Source organism: Camelina sativa, chromosome 4, assembly GCF_030686135.1.
Source record: "Camelina sativa cultivar CO46 ecotype springtype chromosome 4, ASM3068613v1".
NCBI lineage: Eukaryota > Viridiplantae > Streptophyta > Magnoliopsida > Brassicales > Brassicaceae > Camelina > Camelina sativa.
The window spans coordinates 19,234,864-19,256,625 of record NC_141883.1 but is presented as its reverse complement, the minus strand read 5'-3'; the positions used below and the strand labels follow the sequence as shown (position 1 = coordinate 19,256,625).

The window sequence follows — 21,762 nt, the reverse complement described above, 5'->3', positions numbered from 1 at the left end:
CATATGATCAAGATCAAGGGGGAAAAATGAATGTGAATGAATGATTCAAGGATTCATTGAGCTGCTAAAAGGTTTAGACTACACATATACCGCGGGCGCTCATCTTTTATGCAACAAAAACTTTTCTCATTAAAAAATTATTTCTTTTTCTCACGACCAAACGATATAAACAGAACAAAACAACGCACTGTTGTGTCATCTCAAGTTGCAGCAATGAGGTTTGCCCGTCAAGACCAATTTCTCCCACAGACAGATCATCTGTCTAGGCGATTGGTAATGCGCTGTTAAGTAATTCTCTATGCAACCAAACTGGCAGAATTTTAAGCTGTGCACATAATCCACAGACTTCACGCTGTTGTTGAACTGTTCCACCCACATTCCCATGCTCACGTCTTCCATTTTGAATAACTAAAGCAGAATGAAAATGATGTATATTACACATCACATAGTTATAAATTGTCTCTAATACTCTTTTTAAAACAAAGATGATTGGTTACTCTTAGTTTGTGCTCAAACTCCTTTACGATGAAGCGGGAGATATCTCTTGACAGTATGTAGCCAGGACCATTGGCATAAGGAGGATAATCTTCCTCTGGCCATTCCTGTAGAACTCGTTGAATAAATTTAGTACGAGTTTGAGATTTTTACATCTCTGGAACAAAGAAGCAAAATACCAAATTTATCACTTTTCTTGTTCTTCAAATATTACCTCATATGAAACAGCCCATTTCCCTTGGCGAAGAGGCTTGTGATAATAATTGATGTTGCCAATGTACAAGCTTCTATCCGTAGGTGTTTTCTTCGCTTCACTGAGAACCGCATCTATGCGGACAAATGTGTCATCGTCACACTTCATAATGTGTTTGGCAGCCAACTGATAAGCCTGCAAACCAAAATGTTGAGTAAGTGGTTTTATCCATGAATCACTGAAGAAGTGACACCAAATTTGTTGACTCGTTGATTCTTAGAATAAAAACCTCACCCCGTACTCGCAGATTGCAACAGTTTTCTGAACAACCAGGTCATAGCTGTCCATGTAAGGTACTATAACTATGTCCCCAAAGAATTCAGCTTCCTTCTTTAGCTCCACATTGACTGACTTCCTCGAGTGCTACGTTTATACCAAACACTCAGCATCAATTTGTTTGAAAAATTTATTGATTCCAATCCTGATCAAGAAGATCTAAAACGACTAGCCTCATAGAACCTCACTGCAACTATGCTAAACATACCAATGCCACAAAGAACCGAGCCACTACTTTGGAAGATCTGATGAGTTTATGCTGCATCCAAGACTTTCTCACGGCCATCCGCTCAGCAAAATGATTACCCGCAGAAAGAACACCAATGAACAACTCAACTTCTTCATCATGTATTGATGGGGCCTGCCAGTTGCTTGAGAGCTCAAGATACCTCTGAGGAGCAAAATTAGGGTGCGAGGTTGGGAGATTGCCAGCAAAAACAGAGTCAACATCTATATCCCCAGTAACAGTTAGACCAGTAGCATCCGCAAGTGTAAAAACCTTCATATAGTCAAAAGCACACACAAACAAATATCATTTTCTGATCTTTTATTACTGTTCCAAAAGCAATTCAAAGAGTGTTCTGAAGGAAGCATCACTTACAGTTCGGTAAGGGAAGGATGTGACATGCCTCCCATCAACACTAACGTGATAACCCTCCAATCCAGCAGTTAGTGTAAGCACGAAGAGCTTGTCCTCAGTGAATGGAAATGGCCATTCTATTGTTACTTTCTTACTCCGGCGAATAAAACGACTCAACCACCATGTTGCCGTGTTAGTCTCTTCTTTAGAAGAAATAAAATCTTCTTGAACCCACTTCTCGCACTTAACCTGACCATCAACTGTGAAACAAAGGTCATTCTTTGGTCGTTTGTCTAAAACTCAAGCAACACTAACTACTAATAAAGTAAGACAGTACATTGAACTCACCTGCTTCTTCATCATCACTAGATCTCCAACCTTCACATCTTTGAGCCGAGCTCCACTGCATCCTATAACAAGTGTTCTGCTCAATCACAGGCTTACCACTCCAATCACCTTTAAGCCTAGGATTGAAGTGAAGAATCCGAGGTGGATCTTCCCCTTCCACTGCCTTCAACCCCTGCAGCTCCAACATAAACTGTGAAACCTTCACAGCTTCATCTTCTCCGTTCAACATTGTTATCTTCGGGTCCATCTCTGAGTGAGCAGCGCGTGGCTTCGCCACCACTGTGATGTGTGATCCCAATGCTAACCCACAAGGAAGCTCAATGAGGTTCCCACGAGCCAAAAGATCCGACCCGGATAACGAAACCGAGAGCGGGCAAGAACTCGAGCCATGGTTCTTAACCTTCTTCCTCTCCTCCTCTTTCAAAGTGTTTAAGGTTTTCCCAGATTCAAGCTCTTCCCACAGCTTCCCACCAACTTCCCAAGCTACCTTGGCCGATTCATGGAGCTCAAAGGACTCATCTTTACTACTCGGGTCGAATGTTTCCGGGTCAAACTTCAACCCGGATGTAATCCGTACCGTTCTTCTCAGTTCTGAGCTAACCAGAGCTCGAGCAGGCGCTTCCGATTCTGTTTCTCGGTAGATTAATCTCCTGATGGGACGACCCGGAGCTGACCTCTCTTGCAAATCCCACTCGCTACGGAGCTTCTCGGGTCGGGTTAACCGATCCTGTGATAAGGCATTGAACCCGTTTCTGTAGACGACGGGGATTTCGAGCGTGGTGACTAGAAGTATGTACAGTAGTAGCCCAACCACCATTAGTATCTGAACCCATCTCTTCTTGCTGAGAGAAACGAACATTACTAAATTTTCAGACTTGTTTGGTTTTGATAGCTTCGAGTTCCTCATTGCTTACTTGTTTTTTCTCGAATTATCCACATAAATCATAAATTAAGAACGGATTCAAATCAATTTCACAGTGAACTGATTTGAAGAGATGATGATGAACAAGTTTGTTTATTCAGTGTATTTTTATTTTTAATGTTTTTTCAAAATTTAAAGATTGTTGGATTTCTCTTTCTCAACGGCATTATTTTGAAAACGGTAGCCATATTTTTTTTTTATTTAATAATTGAGGAAAAATAGTGTTTTCATCTCCTCTTGACTCTAGGCTTTCTTTTGTTTTTTGAATAGTAATGGGCTTAGTTTGGGGCTTTCAGCGGTCTAATTTCGTAGTTTGTGTTTTACTTAATAAAGTTTACTTTAAAAAAAACGACGCACGTTTCTCACCTCTCAGAGCAAAACGTCATGCAAGCCGAAACCCCATCGTCATATGACCATGGAAACAGAACGAAACGGCGAATCCGACGAACGGAAACCCCGAAGAAGACGATGGTGGCGATTTCAATGTACAGAGGCAACCTTCACAAAGTTCCCGACGTAAAACGCGAGTGGAGGATGCCGGACCATAATCTCTCGAGAAAGGATTTCAAATCTCTCCTTCATCGCCGTAAACGAGCCCTTTCTCGTCTCCCCGTTGATTCCAACCCTAACGCCAACCTTACCGTCAAGACTGAATTGGTTACCGATCAGGAGGATCCGATTCTTCCATCTGAAGAGAACGGTTCTTCTGGGAAGCAGAAGCTAGTTGAGGTGAAGAGAGAGGAGGTTTGTGGGAATCAGGTTAGGGAAGACGAAAACGACAGAGGTTTTGAAGGAGCTAGAACAGACGGCGGAGGTCTTCCCGCAGGAGTGAAGGAATCGAAGGAAGCTGATAATGTGCCACAGGAAGATGCAGCCAACGAGAAGGTCGAGGTATGTTTAGGTTTCTTTGATATTTTCAACTTCTTTATGATCCTACTATGGAATTTGAGTATAACTTAGGTGATTTGAAGCTGAACATATCATCTTCGTTGAGAGATTTGTGGAGAGCTAGGTGAAGTAGATAGGAATATTGGGAAAACTAGATCAGTTTAGGTGAATTTATCAGTATTAGTGGCGGATTTGTTGAATTGTAGAGTAGCCACTGTTGAAGCGAAGCCGCCATTGTTACAAGCTTTGACGTGTGTCCTCAAGTAGCTTAAGTTGCATTGATGGATGTTGTTGTCACGTAACAAGTCTTATAGATGAAACAATTAGCCGCAAGAGAGTTACCAATATGGGTCGTAGTTGTTATTAATCTGTGAAGTTGTTTTGTTTTCCTGTATCTCAAATTGCCATCAATCAAAAAAAGTCTAATAGCTTTAATGTTTTGCGTTTCGTGACTGCATTATCTCCTTGCGAAACAGGCAATTGAAACAATCGAAAAAGTACCAACCGAAATAGAGATTAAACGGAAAGAAGTGGAGGACAGGTTACAAGTGTTGAATGCAAAGAAACACAATCTAGTCCAAGTGCTTAAGCAGGTCAGTCCCAGTGTCTGCTCTTCTCTCTATATAAAAGTGCTTCAGCTCTATGTACCAATATCGATGTAATAATACATGTCAAATTACTTAACGGATACGCAGATATTAAATGCTGAGGAAGAATTGAAAAGACGCAGCTACATGCAACAGCAAGGAACGACAGCAGCGACTCGTCCTGCTCTTCCACTCCATGTGGATGTCTCTAATGACTCGGGAGGTAATGCTGGTACTCACATGGAAGGTGGAGAAACTGATGATGCAGCGAATCATAATAGTGCTCAAATTCGTACTGTGCAACGACTTTGTGGTGCTTCTTCGTCATCTGAATCTCCTCTCAGAAGAGCAGCAGCCTTTTCACAGCACAATATGGTATATATTCAATTCTCCTTCATCTTATACAACAATATAAACAAATTACTTAGAATCGTTGGATCCAAAATAAAACCTAGGCTCTCTTTTCTTCTTGCTCAATCTCTGGTTTTGCATTCATATATGTATATGATGATGATTGGCTGTTCTTATTGTTTCTCAGGTTCCACATACTTCTCGATGGAGTCCACGAGTGGCTCCTTCTCAACATGGTGCTGCAGTCACTGTCTCTGCATCTGGAACAAACTACATTGCTTCATCTCCTTCACCAGCTGGTTCTGGTGGCACTTCTGTTTTCAGAGAATCACGGCTTCAGAGTCCATGGAATTAGCAGCTCCTCCTCTGTCTTTTTTTGGTTTTCATAGCTGTAACGTGTTCATATTGATTGATGTATAAATCAGACTCATCCATATCTTAATAATATTATTACTGCAAAGTGCAAACTAATATAATCAGGAAGAATCACCGTTTCTCAAAGGGTCATTGTTGTTTTTTCACGTATATGAATAAATCCCAAAAGCTCTTTTTATTGCACCATATACTACTAATTCCAAGGTATTGTATATAGCTTCATTTTGAGGATGGAGCCGATCGCCAGATACAAACGCTGAATCGCGATCCTGAATCTTAATTGATGACCATCCCGGCTCCTTGATCACGCCTTTAGATTTCATATCTTTCCTTACGTTTGCAGCTTCTTCCAAGTTCCCTGTACCTGAATATATATTGGCTAGTGTTACAAGTGCAGTTGCAGAAGTAGGATCCAGCTCTAGAATCCTCTCGGCCGCCCTTCTCCCACGTTCAGTGTCTCCTTTGGCCCTACACGCAATGAGAAGTGTGGTCCAGACTACATCGTCCTTCTTCCATGGCATGTCATTGGTCATCTTCTCTGCATCGCTTAGCCTTCCTGCTCTACATAACAGATCAACCATACAACCATAATGTTCCTTGGCTGGTCCCATATTATACTTCTCTTGCATCAAGTTGAAATAGTGAAAACCAAGGTCAAGCTGTCCCGAATGAGTGCAGGCGGTGAGAACGCTGATGAAAGTTACAGAGTCAGGTCTAAAACCAACCTTTAGGCTCTTCTCAAACAGATCAATAGCTTCTTTGCTCTTTCCATGTTCTGCATATCCATTGATCATAGCTGTCAAAGAAACAATATCATCTCTATCTGTTTCTTCGAATATTTTTGAAGCTTCTTTGATACTTCCGCATTTCGAGTACATATTAATCAGACTACTACGAACCGTGGGGTTCTGTTCTAGACCAAGATAAAGAGCAAGCACGTGAACTTGTCTGCCTCCCTCAAGAACTGTCATGTTTCCTGAAACACTCAACAAACTAGCAAGAGCAAAATCCGTTGGTTTTGTCCCCGCTTGTCTCATCCATGAGAAATACTTAAAAGATTCTTCTCCAAAACCGGCTTGAGAGTATCCTCCAATAATCGTGCTCCACGAAATAATGTCCCTGCATCTCATTCCTTGAAACAAAACAGAAGCAGAATCTAACTTCCCACATGTTGAATACATCTTCATCAACGAGTTACTCACTGACAAAGAATCACCTAGACCTAGTGAGAATACATTACAGTGGAGCTGCTCGCCCCACACAAGTCTAGAAAGACTCGCACACGCAGAAAAAATCGACGCAAAAGTTTGTTCATTAGGAGGTACTCGAGAATTTCTCATATTTATAAACGTCTCCACAGCTTTTTCTTCTTGACCCATTTGATTGTAAGCTACAATAAGGCTTGTCCACGAAAAAACATCCTTGTCACTCATATTTCCAAACAAACAAAGTCCGTCCTGCATTTCCCCACATTTAGTATACATAGTAGCAAGCGAGTTAGCCACACAGAGAGTATCATCAAAGCCTCTCACTACCACATGAGTATGAATCTCCTTACCATATTTAACTTGACGTAAACCAGCACAAGCCTTCAAGGCACTAGCAAATGTAAAAGTATCAGATGGTTCATTCAGTCTCATCATATTCGAAAAGTACATCAGCCCTTCCTTGTAACGACCAGCGAGAACCAAACCCGTTATGATTGTTGTCCACGTAACAGCGTTTCTAAAAGGCATCTCACTAAAAACTCTGCAACTCTTGTCCATCTTCCCAATTCTCTTGTACATCTCAACCAAAGAACTTCCCACGAATACAGAGCTGAGAAGCCAAGTCTTCACCGCGTAAGCATGTAAAGATTCACCATACCCAATGTTGGAACTTTGACCACAAGCCTTGAGTGCAACACTTAGCACAGAGGTATCAGGTGAGACGACGGCAGGATCAACAACACGACGCATAGAGGAGAACAAAACCAGTGCTTCGTCAGAGTCGTTTGCAGTCACGTATCCTTTAATGATGGCTGTCCATGACACAACATCTCTGTGTGGCATTTTATCAAACAGTTGGCGAGCATCTCGTAAATTCCCGGCATTGACGAGACTTCGAAGGTGAGACTTGGAATCAAATGTGACCACCACCTGATTCGAGATACGGTTCTCCAGTAATGAAATCGAAGCTGTACAAAACCGTTGGATCGTGCCGCCATTTCGCACACTCAAAATCATGTCTTTAGTGTGTTTTTTTTCACCTGAAGAAGAAAACAAAACATTCACTAGACAGAAGAAGAAGAGTCCAGTCAAAGTTAAACGAAAAACGGCACGTCGTCCTTCTCAAAGAGAGTCACGGATTACCAAAACGGCACGTTGTCCTGTTAGAAGGTCCTCTGTGAGATTTTTTTTGGATAAAGTGACTGATTGATTTATCCAAAACCCCAAACGGTAACGCTAAGCTTCTCCGTATTCCCAAGGTACTAGTACTCCGATGTCGGATCCGGAGCTCCTAATGGATCCTCCGGTAGTAAACGAGTCATCCTTCTCTGAGATTTGGCCATTTTCAGTGAACTATGGTATCCAATTACCGCTCAATCCGGGTCAAGACTTCACTAGTCGAAGCGAATTATTCGGGTATTCCGGTAACAGTTACATATCGGCGGCTGAGGAGTCTACGGTGACGGAGCTAACCGGAGGACGAAGAAAGAGACGACCTTTGACCAGCGTTACTCGATTGGTGAGCTTTTGTTTACATTTTCATTTCTTGGCTTAAGCTGGTTCTCAATTTCACAGTGTTAGCTTGGGATCTAGGATTAGTTTATAGTAAAGTTGATAACTTTAATTGGTCTGTATATAAATATAACTACTTGATTCCATATGCTCATCTTAATTGTTGTTGCTCTGTGACTACGAGTGATTAGTTTATGATGTTATGATGATTTTGAACTCAATGGTTGTTGTATATGTATGTATCTTTGAGCAGAAAGATTCGAGGAAGAAGAAAATGAAAGTTTGTGGATCTGAAGAAGAAACTGAGAATGGTTTGAGAGCTGAAGGTGAAACAAGCTCAGGTTGTTGAAGCAAAGGAACCGAAGAAAAGAGTCCGCCAAAGGGTTATATTCACGTGAGAGCAAGACGAGGACAAGCTACTGACCGGCACAGTCTGGCAGAGCGGGTATGTTTTGAAAGGGGTTTGTTACAGTTACGCGGATTGGCTTGTTCTTTTTGTTACTCATATCAGTGTTATGTTCAACCTTTCATCTGTAAATTGTTCATCTACCGCATGGTTTTTTATTCCACAGGCTAGAAGAGAAAAGATCAGCGAGAGGATGAAGTTTCTTCAGGATTTGATTCCAGGATGTAATAAGGTACCTTGCTAATAAGTCTTTTGTCTTGCTCCTGTACACGAAAATACAATTGCTTCATACTCACTGCACCCGCTGTTTTACCATTGAAGCCACTGTTACAAAATGCTTATAACACCTTCTGAAATATTTATAAGAATGCTTCTATGATTCAGATCATAGGAAAAGCTCTTGTGCTTGATGAGATTATCAATTATATTCAGTCGTTGCAACGGCAAGTTGAGGTATGGCAGCCATTTCTGTGTACTTTATATATTTCTTCTAAATGCTGCACCTATTATAATATGATTATTAGGCTATAATATTGAATTTGGATGCAGTTTCTATCGATGAAGCTAGAAATCGTTAATTCAGATGTGGGCAGTGGTCCGGAAGTAGGAATGTTCCCTTCTGGAGATGTAAGCCCCAAACTCCTTTCTTTAGAAATTCTGACGATGCTACTAAAATTACAGTACTTAGTAATAGTTGATCATAAGGTTTCATCACCAATACTAAATTTGCTGGAAAATATCAATCTTTATACTCTGTTGTCAATACAGTTCCGTGGTCCATATATAGTAGTTTGGTTCTCTTACAAACTTACTTGATCTTTGGGATCAAAAAGCGCCACTGACTTTTGCATGAGCTATTGATGTTGTATTTTACAGCTTAATACTCTGCCGATTGAGGTTCATCGAACATTGTTCGATCAACAAGAAGCTGACAAAGCCCTAGGGTCTCAACCGGACTGGCTCGATATGAGGATTGATGGAAACTTCGAACGAACTGCGTGATTGATCTTCTTGAGGGTTGTGTCTTGTGTCTATAAATTAGCAGATAGTACGACTAGGAAATAGAGACGAAGCCTGACTGTTATCATCAGAACTCAGAAGTAAAGATTTAGTTTAATGCACCAGAGATACTCTCTGCATATGTTTCATCATTAACAACTTTTTATTGTCCTTTGTAATACTCAATCACTGTGACAGACTCATCATGTCTTTGATAATGTCTTTATTATCCTTTGCACCTAAAAACACACACCCAACAAAAGGATTTTTAAAAGTCAATACCTATGAACCAAACGTAGTGATTAGTAGTTTTAAGAGAAGCCAAGACGGCTGCGTTTTTAGTTTGGTTATCTTATTTAAACCTTGTTTAGTTCACACCTCAAATAATGTTGTTGACGTAGATAATGAGTTTCTTGTTAAAGTAATAGATTTGTAGGGAAAACTTGTCTTATTCCATAGATAATGTAATAGAGTATATATAGAGATACATCTTGGTATAAAGTAATAGGTTTAGGGTAATGTCTATTACTTTATATATCTTGGTATAAAGTAATAGACATCCGTTAAATCATTCATAAGACTCCCCTTTAGATAAGGATCATTATAAAAGTATAGTTTTCAATGCGCATGTGAGATGTAGCAGCTTCGTTAAAATCTCACCAGGAAAAACCATGGTTTAGAGAAAAAGAGTGCAGTGCGCTTTTACTCCCCTTCACGAGTACATCACTTAAAATCTTCGAGATGATCATATCCAATATGATGAAGTACCTTCTTAAAAGTAGTAGTTGGAAACACCTTGCTAAATAGTTCGCCAAATCTTCTTAGTATGATACAAAATCTATTGACATCCAGTGTTATTAAATTAGTGATTTATAGGATTTGTGAGAATTTTCTTAGTTAAAAATATAAAAATCTAAAACTCAAAGATTTTTGTGTGATTTGATTACAATAAATCATATCAACTTTCCTAAAATCATATAATAATTTAGTAAAACTCAAATCATTTAAAATATTGGATTAAATACACCGCTCAACATTTAAAAAAAAAAACAGAAAATCACATTTTTTCAGTTGGACAATTTTAATTATGTCTATTGATCTTGATTTTATTTATTTTCGTAATCTTTTCTATTTTACGCAGCTAAAAATTAAAAACTACAGTGATAATTAAGTCATAAAAAGAACACAATTAAAAAATATTTGATTTGATGTTCATAATATATTGACTAGTAAACGCAAACAAAGCCATCTAAGACTTATTTTTCTTGCAGCATCATGATATACCCCACTCGTTATTAATGTTATACACAACCATTATTTCATATTTCGTAATAACAGTATTCTACATATGTCTTATACAATGAATTTACATAAGCCAATCGCAGATGCACCACGATATATTTTGGGATTCTCACATCCTTCAAAGGACATCAATCCAATATTCATAAATGATGTGTTTTTGAATCCAGCAAAGCGTCATGTAAATTGGCTAGAGAAATGTTTATATGATAATTTTACAATAACAAAAAAAATTCGGATGTAAAGAAAACTCCTTTGAAAAATTCATGTAAGATTATAATTAACAAAGAAATTCATATGAATTTAAATAACCAAAAAAATCATAAGAATTAAGAATGAAAAATTCAACCATAATTTTAAAATTTATGATTAATCTTTTATACTTAAACGCTTTTTAGTAATTGTGTGTTGTCTATGGTGTACCATGATCTTATTTGACATTCTAAACAAGAAAAAAAAAATTATTAAATATATAAACAAGGAAAAAAAAATTCTAAATATATAGCTCACTTTCTCAATCAAAACTATAGATCAAAACAAAAATTTTAGAACTTTTCTATCTCTGATACCATGTAGAATTAGGTATTAAACTGACTTGATCATATTTATTTAGGTGACCACCATATTTATACATGTTTATCTTGGGTTTACACAAACCATCATTGATGTAAATAACATCCTAAAGGCCCAACATACTACGCCCATAATATATATCTAATAATATGCTTCATTGCTGACCTCCTTGGTCTCGTCAAACCATTGTTTTGAATATTACATCATTACATATTGAGTAGCATATGCTTTGATCTTGTAGACGACGTGGAAATTTGTGTTGTTTTACGGACAAACTTACATAACAAAAAGTTGGATTCGTTAACCACACTTTCACTCACATACTTAATCACGAGATCAGTTAGCTTTGTCCTCTTAAGATGGTTGTAATTTTGTTGGGTTAAACATTCTCTAAGCCGACTATCTTGTTGATGAGGTGTTACAAAACACATTTACACGACAAAGCTAACTATGGTGGATCAACGCACCACATCTCCTCCGATCTTGCAAATCTTACTCAACATGGTGACGGCCTCCATATCACTCACACTGGTTCCCTCTCTTTACAACATAATTCGGGTGATGTGATGAGTGTTACAAAATTGTACTACATCAAGCTTCTCAACGTGATGAGATCTGATGATGAGGTGTCACAGGACAAGATCATATCCTTGACAACTTTTGCTCTAGTTGCCGTTCTCAATGCCGAGATTCTTGGTGTTACTGTTAGCGTTGAAAATTTTGGTAAATTCATCGGAGTTGGAGGGATTTTGACTACAGCGTTTATTGCAACCGGTTTTATCAAAGACCTCATCAACGGCTTATATCTTCACTACCCTCATTCTTTCTCCATAGGAGATAACATAGCTGTAAGCTCTCTTTCTCTTTCTTTCTTTTAATTCTCACTTCCCCATTTCTACTATTTTATTATTCTCACTTGTCTTTGAGAATGAGCAGCTTCATATTTAAAACTTGGAACGATAATGAGTTTCTTTTCTTTTCATTTTCTAAAACTGATTCTTGATTTTATAAAGTGATAAGATAATAATATAGTATGATAAGTTTTTTTATCAAGCATAGATCAGTGGGAGGATAATACGTTCTGATCAACAACTTTAACATTCCTCATCAAATTTAAGCTCAAGATTCACTTATTGTTAGAATTTTCCCAAAATATTAGTAGGTTGATCGAGTGAGAACGGAGTTGGGTTCCTTTCTCAAGTGTAAAATGTGTACATAACAAAGCTTAATTAATACTCGAAATATATTTTGCTAAGACTTTCTCCCTTGGTTATCAAATTTTATAGTACCAATCTTTCAATTTTCTCTCTAGGCCAAAAACAACATATTGTATTGATTATAGAATTTTGAATAATTTATGTAAAATTTATAAACCATATGTTATTCAATAATGAATTTTTCAAAAAAATCTAATGACATCCAGTGTTATTAAATTAGTGATTTATACGATTTGTGAGAATTTTCTTAGTTAAAAATATAAAAATCTAAAACTCATGGTTTTTTGTGTGATTTGATTACAATAAATCATATAACAATTTAGTAAAACTCAAATCATTTAAAATACTGGATTAAATACACCGCTCAACGTTTTGAAACAAAAAATAGAAAATCACATTTTTCAGTTGGACAATTTTAATTATGTCTATTGATCTTGATTTTATTTATTTTCGTGATCTTTTTTATTTTACGCAGCTAAAAATTTAAAATTACAGTGATAATTAAGTCATAAAACACAATTAAAAAATATTTGATTTGATGTTCAAAATATATTGACTAGTAAACGCAAACAAATCTAAGACTTATTTTTTTTGCAGCATCATGATATATACCACACTCGTTATTAATGTTATACACAACCATTATTTCGTATTTTGTTATAATATTATTCTACATATGTCTTATACAATGAATTTACAGAGGCCAATCGCAGATGCACCACGATATATTTTGAAGATTCTCACATCTTTCAAAGCACATCAATCCAATATTCATAAATGATGTATTTTTGAATCCTGCAAAGCTTCATGTAAATTGGCTAGAGAAATGTTTATATGATAATTTTACAATAGCAAAAAATTTGCTGATGTAAAGAAAACTCGTTAGAAAAATTCATGTAAAATTTTAATTAACAAAGAAATTCATATGAATTTAACTTAATCAAAAAAATTATAAGAATTTAATAATGAAAAATTTAACCATAATTTTAAAATTTATGATCAATCTTTTATATTTAAACGCTTTTTAGTAATCGTGTGTTGTCTATGGCGTACCATGATCTGATTTGACATTCTAAACAAGAAAAAAAAAAGAAATTATTAAATATATAAACAAGGAAAAAAAATTCTAAATATATTACTCACTTTCTCAATCATAAGATTCATAACGATGTGTATTTGTTGGTTGATTCATTCTTCATTGATTAGGAATTAGATGATGTTGATACAACAAACTTGTATTCTAAATTAAAGGTAAACTGGTAGTATAATTTGAACCATTATGTCGGTGATTTAAAAAGTGACCAGCGTTTATTGAAGAGGAGCTATAGAGTCGACTACAAAAAGTACTACAGTGGTTTAAAAGGCTCGTTGGAATTGATCCGCTACGGGATTGACATTATACTTTGTTTAAACCGGTTAGGTAGGTAATAGTAGTACACTAGGAACAAAATAAACCGCATCCAAACCAACCAATATAAAGAAATCAATAATTTTGGATTGAACCGGTACACATATTTATTATATGCATCGAAGTATCGAACCATAATAAATCTCCGGTACGGTACTGCGGTGGAGCTGGAAAAAAAAAGAAAAGTAAGAGTAGAGAGAGAGATAAATGGGGATAGTGACTAGAGCTGGAGATTGGTCGTTCAAGGCATTCACGGCGGGGCTAGGGCTCGCCACCATATACCTCACCGGAACTTTCTCCTTTAATGTCTATCGTGGTCTCTCTTGGCACAACGCTCAATCTGTATGTTTTTCTTCTCTCGCCCTTCACTTGTTCAATTTGAAGGGATCCGCGTTTCCTGTATTTTCGCTTCTTTTGTTAAATGATTGTGAATTTTTCGGCAGTATGAATATGATTCGAACATTTGTAGAAAGATTCTTGTTGAACGATACTGGATTGATGTTGAAGCTGAGTCCCAAATTTAGGGTTTAAGACAGATTCTATATTGTTGCTAGCTAGCTAACCAACCAGTTATTAGGGTTTTTGTTTGATGAACAACAACGATGATATCTCTCTTCAGATTCTTACTTCTTAGTTATATAAATAAGGAAATTTCTAATCATAGACTATGTGAATTACATGCTCTGGGTTCTCTGGAATTTCCAGACTGGAAATGATGATATCGAGATTACTGGTTTAGATACTCAATGGATCAGCTGTGCTAATGCTAATGATGTCTTTATCTTTCTAGTAGCAAGATCTGTTCCCATTTTTGATATTAGATATGTGTTCTAGGTGATAGAAAGGGCCTTTTATGTGAGGAATTGTAAGAGATATGAAGATGATTGAGGTAGGTTCATGATAAAACAACCCATAGTGACTTGATTAGTGAGAGATTCTCAACCATTACCCTATTAGTTGTCACTCAGTGCTCTCTTACCGACCATGACATCTTCAATCATAGGATCGGTACACAGTAGACCTATACCTGAGACTGAGAGTGAAGCCTCTGAAAGTCAAGGCTGAAAACTCCAGCCAATCAACAAAGCCTTCACATCCTCTTGTCTGTGTCTTGGATCCAGAGCAATAATGTGTTTTTTTATTAGGTTGCTAATATTGTTGCCATGGCTAATATTCATTCACCTTATTCAGTTTCATGGGCAATGTAAATTACCTACAATAGTATCAAAATGAAAAATTTCATGGTTGTTTATTTTGTTTTCTCAAGATTTTAGAACTGTTTATGAGAAATTCGATGTTCCTGTCAAATCTTAATAGAACTCAACTGGTAGATGCGATGTGGTGTATTCAATTATTTTTACCCCTTAGACCTTTCTTTTCTTCTCGCCTTCTCGCTGTATACTTACTTTATGACATTGTGTTTGCCCTTCTGGACTTGTAATTTTCACCCCAGTTAATGTCTTGTACAAAGCTAAATCCATTTTGTGTATCTTACTAACACTTTCTTCTTTCTTTTCCTTGCAGAAGCTGGAGTTAGAGCAATCTGAAGAACAACCCGAATGATCCAAAGTCAGTTGCTATCTATCTTTCAAACAGCAGATGCTTCCTTGAACCTTTGCTGTGCGTGTTGTTTCTTTTCATACAATTACTATATCTTTGTTTCGATTATAGGAGCAATTAAATAAATGGATTTTTTTGGTTAATACCATCGCTGAATTTGTAATGTGATTCCAAAAGTTCCATAACATAAATTGAACCAACTTTTCGTACAATATTTCCACTAAACTACTGATAAATTGTTAAGGTAATATAGAAACTGCGAATCCAGAAACTGGCTTGATGACAGCAGAACATGAACCTGGAGGAAGAAGGATTGAACAAAACTATAACTTTCAACCCTGTGTCAAAAATTCTACTTTAGAGTCTCAGAAGCAACGATCGGTTAAACTCTACAATACAATACTGTGAAGAATGAACCATCAATCATGCATGCCTCTACAATACAAGAGAAGAGCAGAGAGAATGCTTCAGTACTGTTACAGCATCAAGAGAAGTTCAATTTGGATTGCAATAATCTATGAGCTCACGTGATACACTCAAGTCCGACTTTTATGATTCATGTAAAGCGATTTGGGTTTCTGGAAAACAAATACAAGGTTTCTCCATAGGACGATCACGAAATCCTTTTCGTTTCTTCACTTATTTCAAGAGCCAAAACAAGGGTAACAAGATAAATTTATGAGATTGTTAAAAAAGGGAGATAAAAAAAACTCATGAGCTTCCTCCAGCAGCAGCCTGAGCTTCCTTTCTCATCACTGCTCTTGCAAAGATCTCATAGCAGCATCCTGAAACAAGCACACATCAAAACGCTATTCAACTCAACAACACACAGTACTATGTCACCGACATCAACCCCTAACTATATGAGCTACACACACTTGAGAATGCAATAACATTAATTCAAAGGAGATTCCATTGGCTGACTGTCCCATCCACACCATGCAAATCCCAGCTACTATATTACATACTATTCCGTCCACTACTAGATATGAAAATATGATGGGAAGCACAAGGGCATCCTCAGCAAACCAAGGATATTTCCAACTGCATATATAGCAGAAAAAAAAAACAGTAAATCTCATAATGAAAATAGTATTCCATACCGGCAATAACGACAACTGTGAGCACATCTCCAACCCTCTTCAATCTGTGCACTCCTTTCTTATGCGACTTGAATCTCCTCAAAGAGGCATCCTCAGCCAAGAGCTGAACAAATACAACCATGAAACAAAAACAGGAATCTCACTGAAACAATCAAGAAAACAAATGTTACAGGAGCCCTATCCCTCTTTGACTCACTAATTTCAGATTTCACGCTTGCACACCGAGACTATTACAGAACAATTACACTACCTTCTTCAGTTACCAATTTGACATACAAAGATCCTTCCAAAACCAAACTTCAAAATGAATCATTGCTCCTTTTCTAAACAATTTAATCTGACCAAAATCGATTCCGTGATCCCTAACCTCAGAACAGAGATAAATGTAAAGATACTTACAGCTTTCTCGCGAGCTCCTAGCTCCACATGGAATCCGCGACGGGATTGAGCCAAAGCACCATCCGTCTTCTGCAAAAAAAAAGATCCCGTCGTAAATCAAAAGAATTGAACACCATATCCGTTAATCAGATTCGATTCAAAAAAAACAAAACCTGCGAAGAAGATCGGAGATGAGATGAAATCAAAGTGTTGTTGAGTAGAAACGCCATTTCCGATGAGGAGCAAAGATTTCAGCAGTACGAAGACGATTGGGTACCAAAATTAACAAAGACGGATGAAGAAGCTCCTAGTAAATAAATAATATAAGACTTAAATTTGTAATTTTGCGTTTTTTACTTTTACCCCATGTTTAAGAATAATTTTCATTTTGACCCCAAAGTTATATTGTATATACAATTCTTGTAGACTTCTTTCCTTATAATGTCACGAATCTGCTATTTGATGCAAAACTAATGCGCTCGAGTGTGTCGTATATACCACAAAACTAAGAAAGTCATAACACCGAAGCAAACTGAAACAAACGAGTTCAAGTCTGGTTATCTAGACTAAATCAGTGAAACCCACAAGAGGGCAATCATCAGGACTAGGAGATGCCATTTTAGCTTTAGCTTTTGCTTTTGGCTTAGCAACATTCTTCTTGCAATGGCTGCAGAGCTTACCATGTGTATATAACAGACAGTTCAGATCAAACTTGAGCTCATCCGGGATCATGCGGTTGAGATGAACGTAGGTTTTGTTCCTGTCTGCTGTTTTCGGGACCCAACCTAACGCCTTTGCGATCTCAAACACCTGGTTTCAGTCGGTTTTGTATCTCATTATCTATCCGCTTAAACAAAGAAAAAAAACACAATACCAAACACCAAGAATTACGAGAAACACTCACATGGGTGTCTACTGGGAAATCATTGTGCTGGAGATTGAACATCAGAACACAAGAGACCTGTCAATCATCAAAATACACCTTCATTTTGAAAATTCATCTTCATTGTTATTTGTTACATTGACAGTTTGACACCAAGAGTTAGGTGTCAGCATAAGAAGATTCTCAAAATTGTTTCTATCAAGTCAAAAAAGAGAGAGGAGCTTTCACCGTTTTAGGTCCTACTCCTTTAAACTGAGAGAGCTCAGTTTTCACTTCATCTACTGATAAACTGCGAAGATACTCCAAGCACAATACGCCTTTTTCTTTCTGCAAACGGCTCAATATGTTCTTGATACACACAGCCTTTTTAGGGGCCAATCCCCCACAGCGTATAGCATTCTCAATTGATTTTGACTCAGCAGCCAAAACCTACAATGGAGGCAAAAAGAAGTATCAAGATCAACACATATCTTTACCAACAATGTCAATATACATTTTCTCAAAACTTTTAACCAAAATCTTAAGGAGAATTAAACTCACTGATTCCCCAAATTTCCCAGTAACATGCTTTAAATGAACAAGGGAAACATAAAAAGAAGAGTGATTAAACTATGCTGTCTATGTATATGCATTGATCCAAGATTAGAGCTTAGCCTAAACTCATAACTATATCAACATCACAACATCACAAAACTTCACTAACCAATAACTTTGAATTCCCAAAACCTTCAGTTAAGAGAACTTACATCTTCCCATTTCGGGAACGCAGCTTTGAGAGAAGCGAAAGCTCTTTGGGAATTGCTCTCAGTAGTATTCTGGGAGAGAAGAATTTTTACCAGACCATCAAGCACGCTCTCTTCCTCCGCTTCATCCGATGGCTCAGTTTTCACCGTACATTGTGTATCGTGATCATCTACGGCGGAGAGTGATCGGAGTCTCTTACGGCGGTAACTGGCGAACTCAGGGGGGAACCCATGGAGAGACAACAAAGCATCTCTCACGTCTCGACATTCTTTAGAGGTAGGTCTGAGAAGTGTGGGGTAAGGATTGTCGCCGTCGACGGTGGATTTATTGGCCGGGGTTTTTGATTCGCCGTCGTCTTGGTTTAGGCGTTTCCTCTTCTGGGCTTTGCTCATCTCGAAGAAAAAATTTACCGGCCGGTGTAAAATTCGTATCGGTTTACTCTGTTCTTTTCTTCTGCGCTTAATTTAACCCACAAGCGTCGTATTGGTTTAGGCGTTTCCTCTAACTGGATCGGTTTACTTTAAAAATTACTTCCGGTTTTCTAAAATATCATGCATATTTATTAGATTCCGGTTCATTCCGATATTTGGGTCGGTTCTATTGAGGGATCTAATGTGTTATTTCTATATTGTGTAGATGTCCTTGTGCAAATATATGTAAAGTACTTAGGGTTTATTCTCATGTATGTATATAAGGGATGTGCCCGTGAATGAATAAAACAAGAAACCTTTTATACATATTTAGTTTCTTCTCATGGAGCAAACCTAATTTTTAGGTTATACGATCCTCTTTGGTTTCTCTACCTCTTTTCTTGCGTTTTGTTTTCTCATCTCTTTTGTTTGATATTAGTATCATCGATCTATTCTTGTCGAAATACTTTCTAGCTCAACAACATGTCTAGCAGAGAAGAGGTTTCTTCTGTTACTAAGGAACGACCAACACGGGCTGAACCCACACGACGACGGATAAATCCGTATGGTCTCTCTTCGGGAGATAATCCAGGCTCAGTTATCTCTCAACCACAGTTGCGAGGTTCGAACTATGACGAGTGGGCACTGAACATACGACTTGCTTTACGGGCAAGAAAGAAGTTTGGTTTTGCGGATGGTTCAATCCCTAAACCGGCTGATGATTCTGATGATATTGAAGATTGGTGGGCGAATAATGCTATGGTCGTCTCGTGGATTAAACTAACGGTGGCTCCAGATCTGAGCAGTTCTCTTTCTCACCATGAAGTAGCATATGACCTATGGACGCATATACAAAAGCGTTTCTCGGTGAAGAATGGGCAACGGGTTCAACGACTTAAGATGGAGCTTGCCAATTGTCTCCAAAAGGGAACAGCAGTGGAAGCTTACTATGGGAAACTTACGAAGCTTTGGACAAGTCTTGCCGATTACCAGAAAGCAAAAACGGTGGAAGAAATTGCCAAAGAAAAGGAAGAAGATAAAATTCATCAGTTTTGACCAAAAAAAAAAAAAAAAAAAAAACTTCATCAGTTTTTAATGGGGCTTGATGAAAGTATCTTTGGTGCGGTGAAGTCATCGTTGCTCTCTCGGGATCTTTTGCCATCCTTGGATGAGGCGTATCAGGTGGTTACTCAAGATGAGGAGTTGAAGAAGGCGAGTCGGTGTATGGTAGAACGTAATGAAGGCGTTAGTTTTGTGGTCCAAACATCCTCTCGTCCTCGACCTCAAACGGCTTTGCGTGATCTGACTGCAGTGTGTACGAGTTGTGGTAGGACTGGTCATCTTGCTGATAATTGTTTTCGTAAGATTGGATATCCATGGTGGTGGGGAGATAGGCCTCATTCAAAGGTCCCTGTCTCTCAGCCGTCGATTTCCTCTAGTGGGACGAATGGCGACCTTTGCGGTGCTTCATTTGGTTCTAGTTCCTCTAAACGCCAAGAAACGGCACATGCTAACCACGTTGTGACACAACCACCGGTTTTTATGCTAACTTCACCATTACCAAAGCTGATAGGATCGGCGTTAGTGGCTTAACCGATCCTCTGGGAAGCATTGAAGAAGATGTTGAATGAGCGGAACTCTAGCAAGTGTGATCATCTCTCGGGTAAGATTTTTATTGAATCATGGGTTATTGATACCGATGCTTCGAGCCACATGACATGGAGCATTGATTTTCTTGTTGATATTTGTGATATGGCTTCGGCTTTTATTAAACTTCCTGATGGACGTTTTACTACGGCAAACAAATATGGAACAATATCTCTTGGATCACATCTTCAGCTGTCTAAAGTGTTTTTTTTAATGGGTTGCAATGTATCCTTATCTTCGTTTCTCAATTAACTAGAGATAGGGGTTGTATCTTCCAGATATTGGAGCCGGTGAGCAATTCAATGGTCTTTATTTTTTCCGTGGTGTGGAGGTTGCGGCTATGACACATACTTTGGACTCGCAGCCTTTGGATATGTGGCATCGTCGTTTGGGTCACCCCTCTTCTACAACTATGGAGATGTTAAAGTTTTTTGATAATACTAGTAGGAGTGATTCTGATTTCAAGTCTTGTGACGTTTGTATTCGTGCTAAACAAACACGAGACCCGTTTCCTTTAAGTATTAATAAAACTACTATGGTTTTTGAATTGGTTCATTGCGATTTATGGGGTCCGTATCGGACTATAGCTATTTGCGGATCTAGATTTTTCCTCACTATAGTCGATGATTACTCCCGCACTGTGTGGATTTATTTGTCACCGTCAAAATCTCCTACTGCATCTACACTTCGTGATTTTATTTCTCTTATTGAATGTCAATTTGAAAGAAGATTATAAGTGATAATGGGGCTGAATTTTTGAGTCTCGTTAGTTTCTTTCGGGAACAAGGAATCATTCATGAGATATCTTGTGTTGGTACACCCCAACAGAATGGACGCGTGGAGCGTAAGCATCGACATATATTCAATGTTGTGCGGGCTTTACAGTTTCAGGCTAATCTCCTGGTGGAATTTTGGAGTTTTTGTGCTCTTACTGCGGGATACTTGATAAACCGCACACCTACGACAGTTCTTAATGGAAAGACTCCATGCGAAATTTTATATGACAGACCGCCACCGATGGCTCATTTACGAGTTTTTGGATGTCTATGCTACGTTCATGATCAACATTGGGACGACGATAAACTTGCTTCAAGGGGCAATAAATCGATATTCCTTTGTTACCCTTTCAGGAAAAAGGGTTGGAAAGTCTATAATCTCGACACTGGTGTGATTTCTGTTTCTCGTGATGTGATTTTTATGGAGACTGAATTTCCATTCGTAGTTACATCTTCGTCACCATCACCGCGTTTGTCATCACCCATTTCTACTCCTTCGCAACCTCCGGATGAAGATTGTTTGATGAGTTTTTCCCGTTGTTACCAACGGTTCGATCATCCTAT

General features: G+C 38.0%; 7 protein-coding genes and 1 pseudogene across 9 annotated transcripts; 4 read left to right on the top strand and 4 right to left on the bottom strand.

The window, feature by feature from the left end:
* Window positions 1-32: 32 nt before the first annotated feature.
* Window positions 33-3,062, bottom strand: LOC104780595 (hydroxyproline O-galactosyltransferase GALT6-like). Its single transcript, XM_010505096.3, has 7 exons — window positions 1,953-3,062; window positions 1,626-1,864; window positions 1,233-1,523; window positions 983-1,111; window positions 710-883; window positions 498-602; window positions 33-408 (listed from the first exon to the last, which is right to left on the bottom strand). The coding sequence occupies exons 1-7, from the start codon at window positions 2,857-2,859 to the stop codon at window positions 196-198; spliced, it is 2,058 nt and encodes a 685-aa protein (XP_010503398.1). The 5' UTR covers window positions 2,860-3,062; the 3' UTR covers window positions 33-195.
* A 171-nt stretch (window positions 3,063-3,233) lies between these two features.
* LOC104780592 (uncharacterized) lies at window positions 3,234-5,201 on the top strand. Its single transcript, XM_010505093.3, has 4 exons — window positions 3,234-3,765; window positions 4,239-4,355; window positions 4,458-4,724; window positions 4,888-5,201. The coding sequence occupies exons 1-4, from the start codon at window positions 3,259-3,261 to the stop codon at window positions 5,053-5,055; spliced, it is 1,059 nt and encodes a 352-aa protein (XP_010503395.1). The 5' UTR covers window positions 3,234-3,258; the 3' UTR covers window positions 5,056-5,201.
* Window positions 5,135-7,373, bottom strand: LOC104780593 (putative pentatricopeptide repeat-containing protein At3g47840). 2 transcript variants are annotated; one of them, XM_087510343.1, is made up of 2 exons: window positions 6,634-7,373; window positions 5,135-6,532 (listed from the first exon to the last, which is right to left on the bottom strand). In XM_087510343.1, exons 1-2 carry the CDS (start codon window positions 6,634-6,636, stop codon window positions 5,219-5,221), a joined length of 1,317 nt encoding a protein of 438 aa, XP_087366469.1. In that variant the 5' UTR covers window positions 6,637-7,373; the 3' UTR covers window positions 5,135-5,218. The 2 variants fall into 2 exon arrangements, with proteins under 2 accessions (XP_087366469.1, XP_010503396.2); XM_010505094.3 differs by having other exon boundaries at window positions 5,135-7,365.
* Window positions 7,374-7,556: 183 nt separating this feature from the next.
* LOC104783882 (transcription factor bHLH79) lies at window positions 7,557-9,446 on the top strand. Its single transcript, XM_087509434.1, has 7 exons — window positions 7,557-7,802; window positions 8,049-8,106; window positions 8,152-8,240; window positions 8,368-8,433; window positions 8,586-8,654; window positions 8,751-8,828; window positions 9,078-9,446. Exons 1-7 carry the CDS (start codon window positions 7,557-7,559, stop codon window positions 9,201-9,203), a joined length of 732 nt encoding a protein of 243 aa, XP_087365560.1. The 3' UTR covers window positions 9,204-9,446.
* A 4,555-nt stretch (window positions 9,447-14,001) lies between these two features.
* On the top strand, window positions 14,002-15,469 carry LOC104780591 (uncharacterized). Its single transcript, XM_019244663.2, is given in 3 exon segments — window positions 14,002-14,039; window positions 15,222-15,333; window positions 15,335-15,469. Coding segments are annotated over 3 exon segments (198 nt in total). The 3' UTR covers window positions 15,383-15,469.
* A 319-nt stretch (window positions 15,470-15,788) lies between these two features.
* LOC104780589 (succinate dehydrogenase subunit 7A, mitochondrial) lies at window positions 15,789-17,043 on the bottom strand. The gene is made up of 4 exons (XM_010505089.3): window positions 16,912-17,043; window positions 16,760-16,828; window positions 16,361-16,463; window positions 15,789-16,042 (listed from the first exon to the last, which is right to left on the bottom strand). Exons 1-4 carry the CDS (start codon window positions 16,966-16,968, stop codon window positions 15,969-15,971), a joined length of 303 nt encoding a protein of 100 aa, XP_010503391.1. The 5' UTR covers window positions 16,969-17,043; the 3' UTR covers window positions 15,789-15,968.
* Window positions 16,920-18,820, bottom strand: LOC104780590 (putative DNA glycosylase At3g47830). Of its 2 annotated transcripts, XM_087511375.1 has the most exons (5): window positions 18,368-18,820; window positions 17,850-18,050; window positions 17,643-17,699; window positions 17,419-17,548; window positions 16,920-17,045 (listed from the first exon to the last, which is right to left on the bottom strand). In XM_087511375.1, the coding sequence occupies exons 1-5, from the start codon at window positions 18,755-18,757 to the stop codon at window positions 16,990-16,992; spliced, it is 834 nt and encodes a 277-aa protein (XP_087367501.1). In that variant the 5' UTR covers window positions 18,758-18,820; the 3' UTR covers window positions 16,920-16,989. The 2 variants fall into 2 exon arrangements, with proteins under 2 accessions (XP_087367501.1, XP_010503393.1); XM_010505091.3 differs by lacking the exon at window positions 16,920-17,045 and having other exon boundaries at window positions 17,170-17,548.
* Window positions 18,821-19,258: 438 nt separating this feature from the next.
* Window positions 19,259-20,368, top strand: LOC147945972 (uncharacterized; annotated as a pseudogene).
* Window positions 20,369-21,762: the final 1,394 nt, after the last annotated feature.

Bases quoted from the DNA above. Each gene is read 5' to 3' on its own strand.
- LOC104780593 (XM_010505094.3), bottom strand. From the start codon at position 7,300: ATGATTTTGAGTGTGCGAAATGGCGGCACGATCCAACGGTTTTGTACA.
- LOC104783882 (XM_087509434.1), top strand. From the start codon at position 7,557: ATGTCGGATCCGGAGCTCCTAATGGATCCTCCGGTAGTAAACGAGTCA. The intron at 8,241-8,367 runs GTATGTTTTGAA...TTTATTCCACAG, and splicing joins GGCACAGTCTGGCAGAGCGG to GCTAGAAGAGAAAAGATCAG. The intron at 8,655-8,750 runs GTATGGCAGCCA...ATTTGGATGCAG, and splicing joins CGTTGCAACGGCAAGTTGAG to TTTCTATCGATGAAGCTAGA.
- LOC104780590 (XM_010505091.3), bottom strand. From the start codon at position 18,757: ATGAGCAAAGCCCAGAAGAGGAAACGCCTAAACCAAGACGACGGCGAA. The intron at 18,051-18,367 runs GTAAGTTCTCTT...CCTCCATTGTAG, and splicing joins CGTTCCCGAAATGGGAAGAT to GTTTTGGCTGCTGAGTCAAA. The intron at 17,700-17,849 runs GTGAAAGCTCCT...GATGATTGACAG, and splicing joins AAGGAGTAGGACCTAAAACG to GTCTCTTGTGTTCTGATGTT.
- LOC104780592 (XM_010505093.3), top strand. From the start codon at position 3,259: ATGCAAGCCGAAACCCCATCGTCATATGACCATGGAAACAGAACGAAA. The intron at 3,766-4,238 runs GTATGTTTAGGT...CTTGCGAAACAG, and splicing joins CAGCCAACGAGAAGGTCGAG to GCAATTGAAACAATCGAAAA. The intron at 4,356-4,457 runs GTCAGTCCCAGT...ACGGATACGCAG, and splicing joins TAGTCCAAGTGCTTAAGCAG to ATATTAAATGCTGAGGAAGA.
- LOC104780589 (XM_010505089.3), bottom strand. From the start codon at position 16,968: ATGGCGTTTCTACTCAACAACACTTTGATTTCATCTCATCTCCGATCT. The intron at 16,829-16,911 runs GTTTTGTTTTTT...TTTTTTTTGCAG, and splicing joins ATCTCCGATCTTCTTCGCAG to AAGACGGATGGTGCTTTGGC. The intron at 16,464-16,759 runs GTAAGTATCTTT...GTATTTGTTCAG, and splicing joins TAGGAGCTCGCGAGAAAGCT to CTCTTGGCTGAGGATGCCTC.
- LOC104780595 (XM_010505096.3), bottom strand. From the start codon at position 2,859: ATGAGGAACTCGAAGCTATCAAAACCAAACAAGTCTGAAAATTTAGTA. The intron at 1,112-1,232 runs GTATGTTTAGCA...GTATAAACGTAG, and splicing joins CTCGGTTCTTTGTGGCATTG to CACTCGAGGAAGTCAGTCAA. The intron at 603-709 runs GTAATATTTGAA...CGAGTTCTACAG, and splicing joins AATGGGCTGTTTCATATGAG to GAATGGCCAGAGGAAGATTA.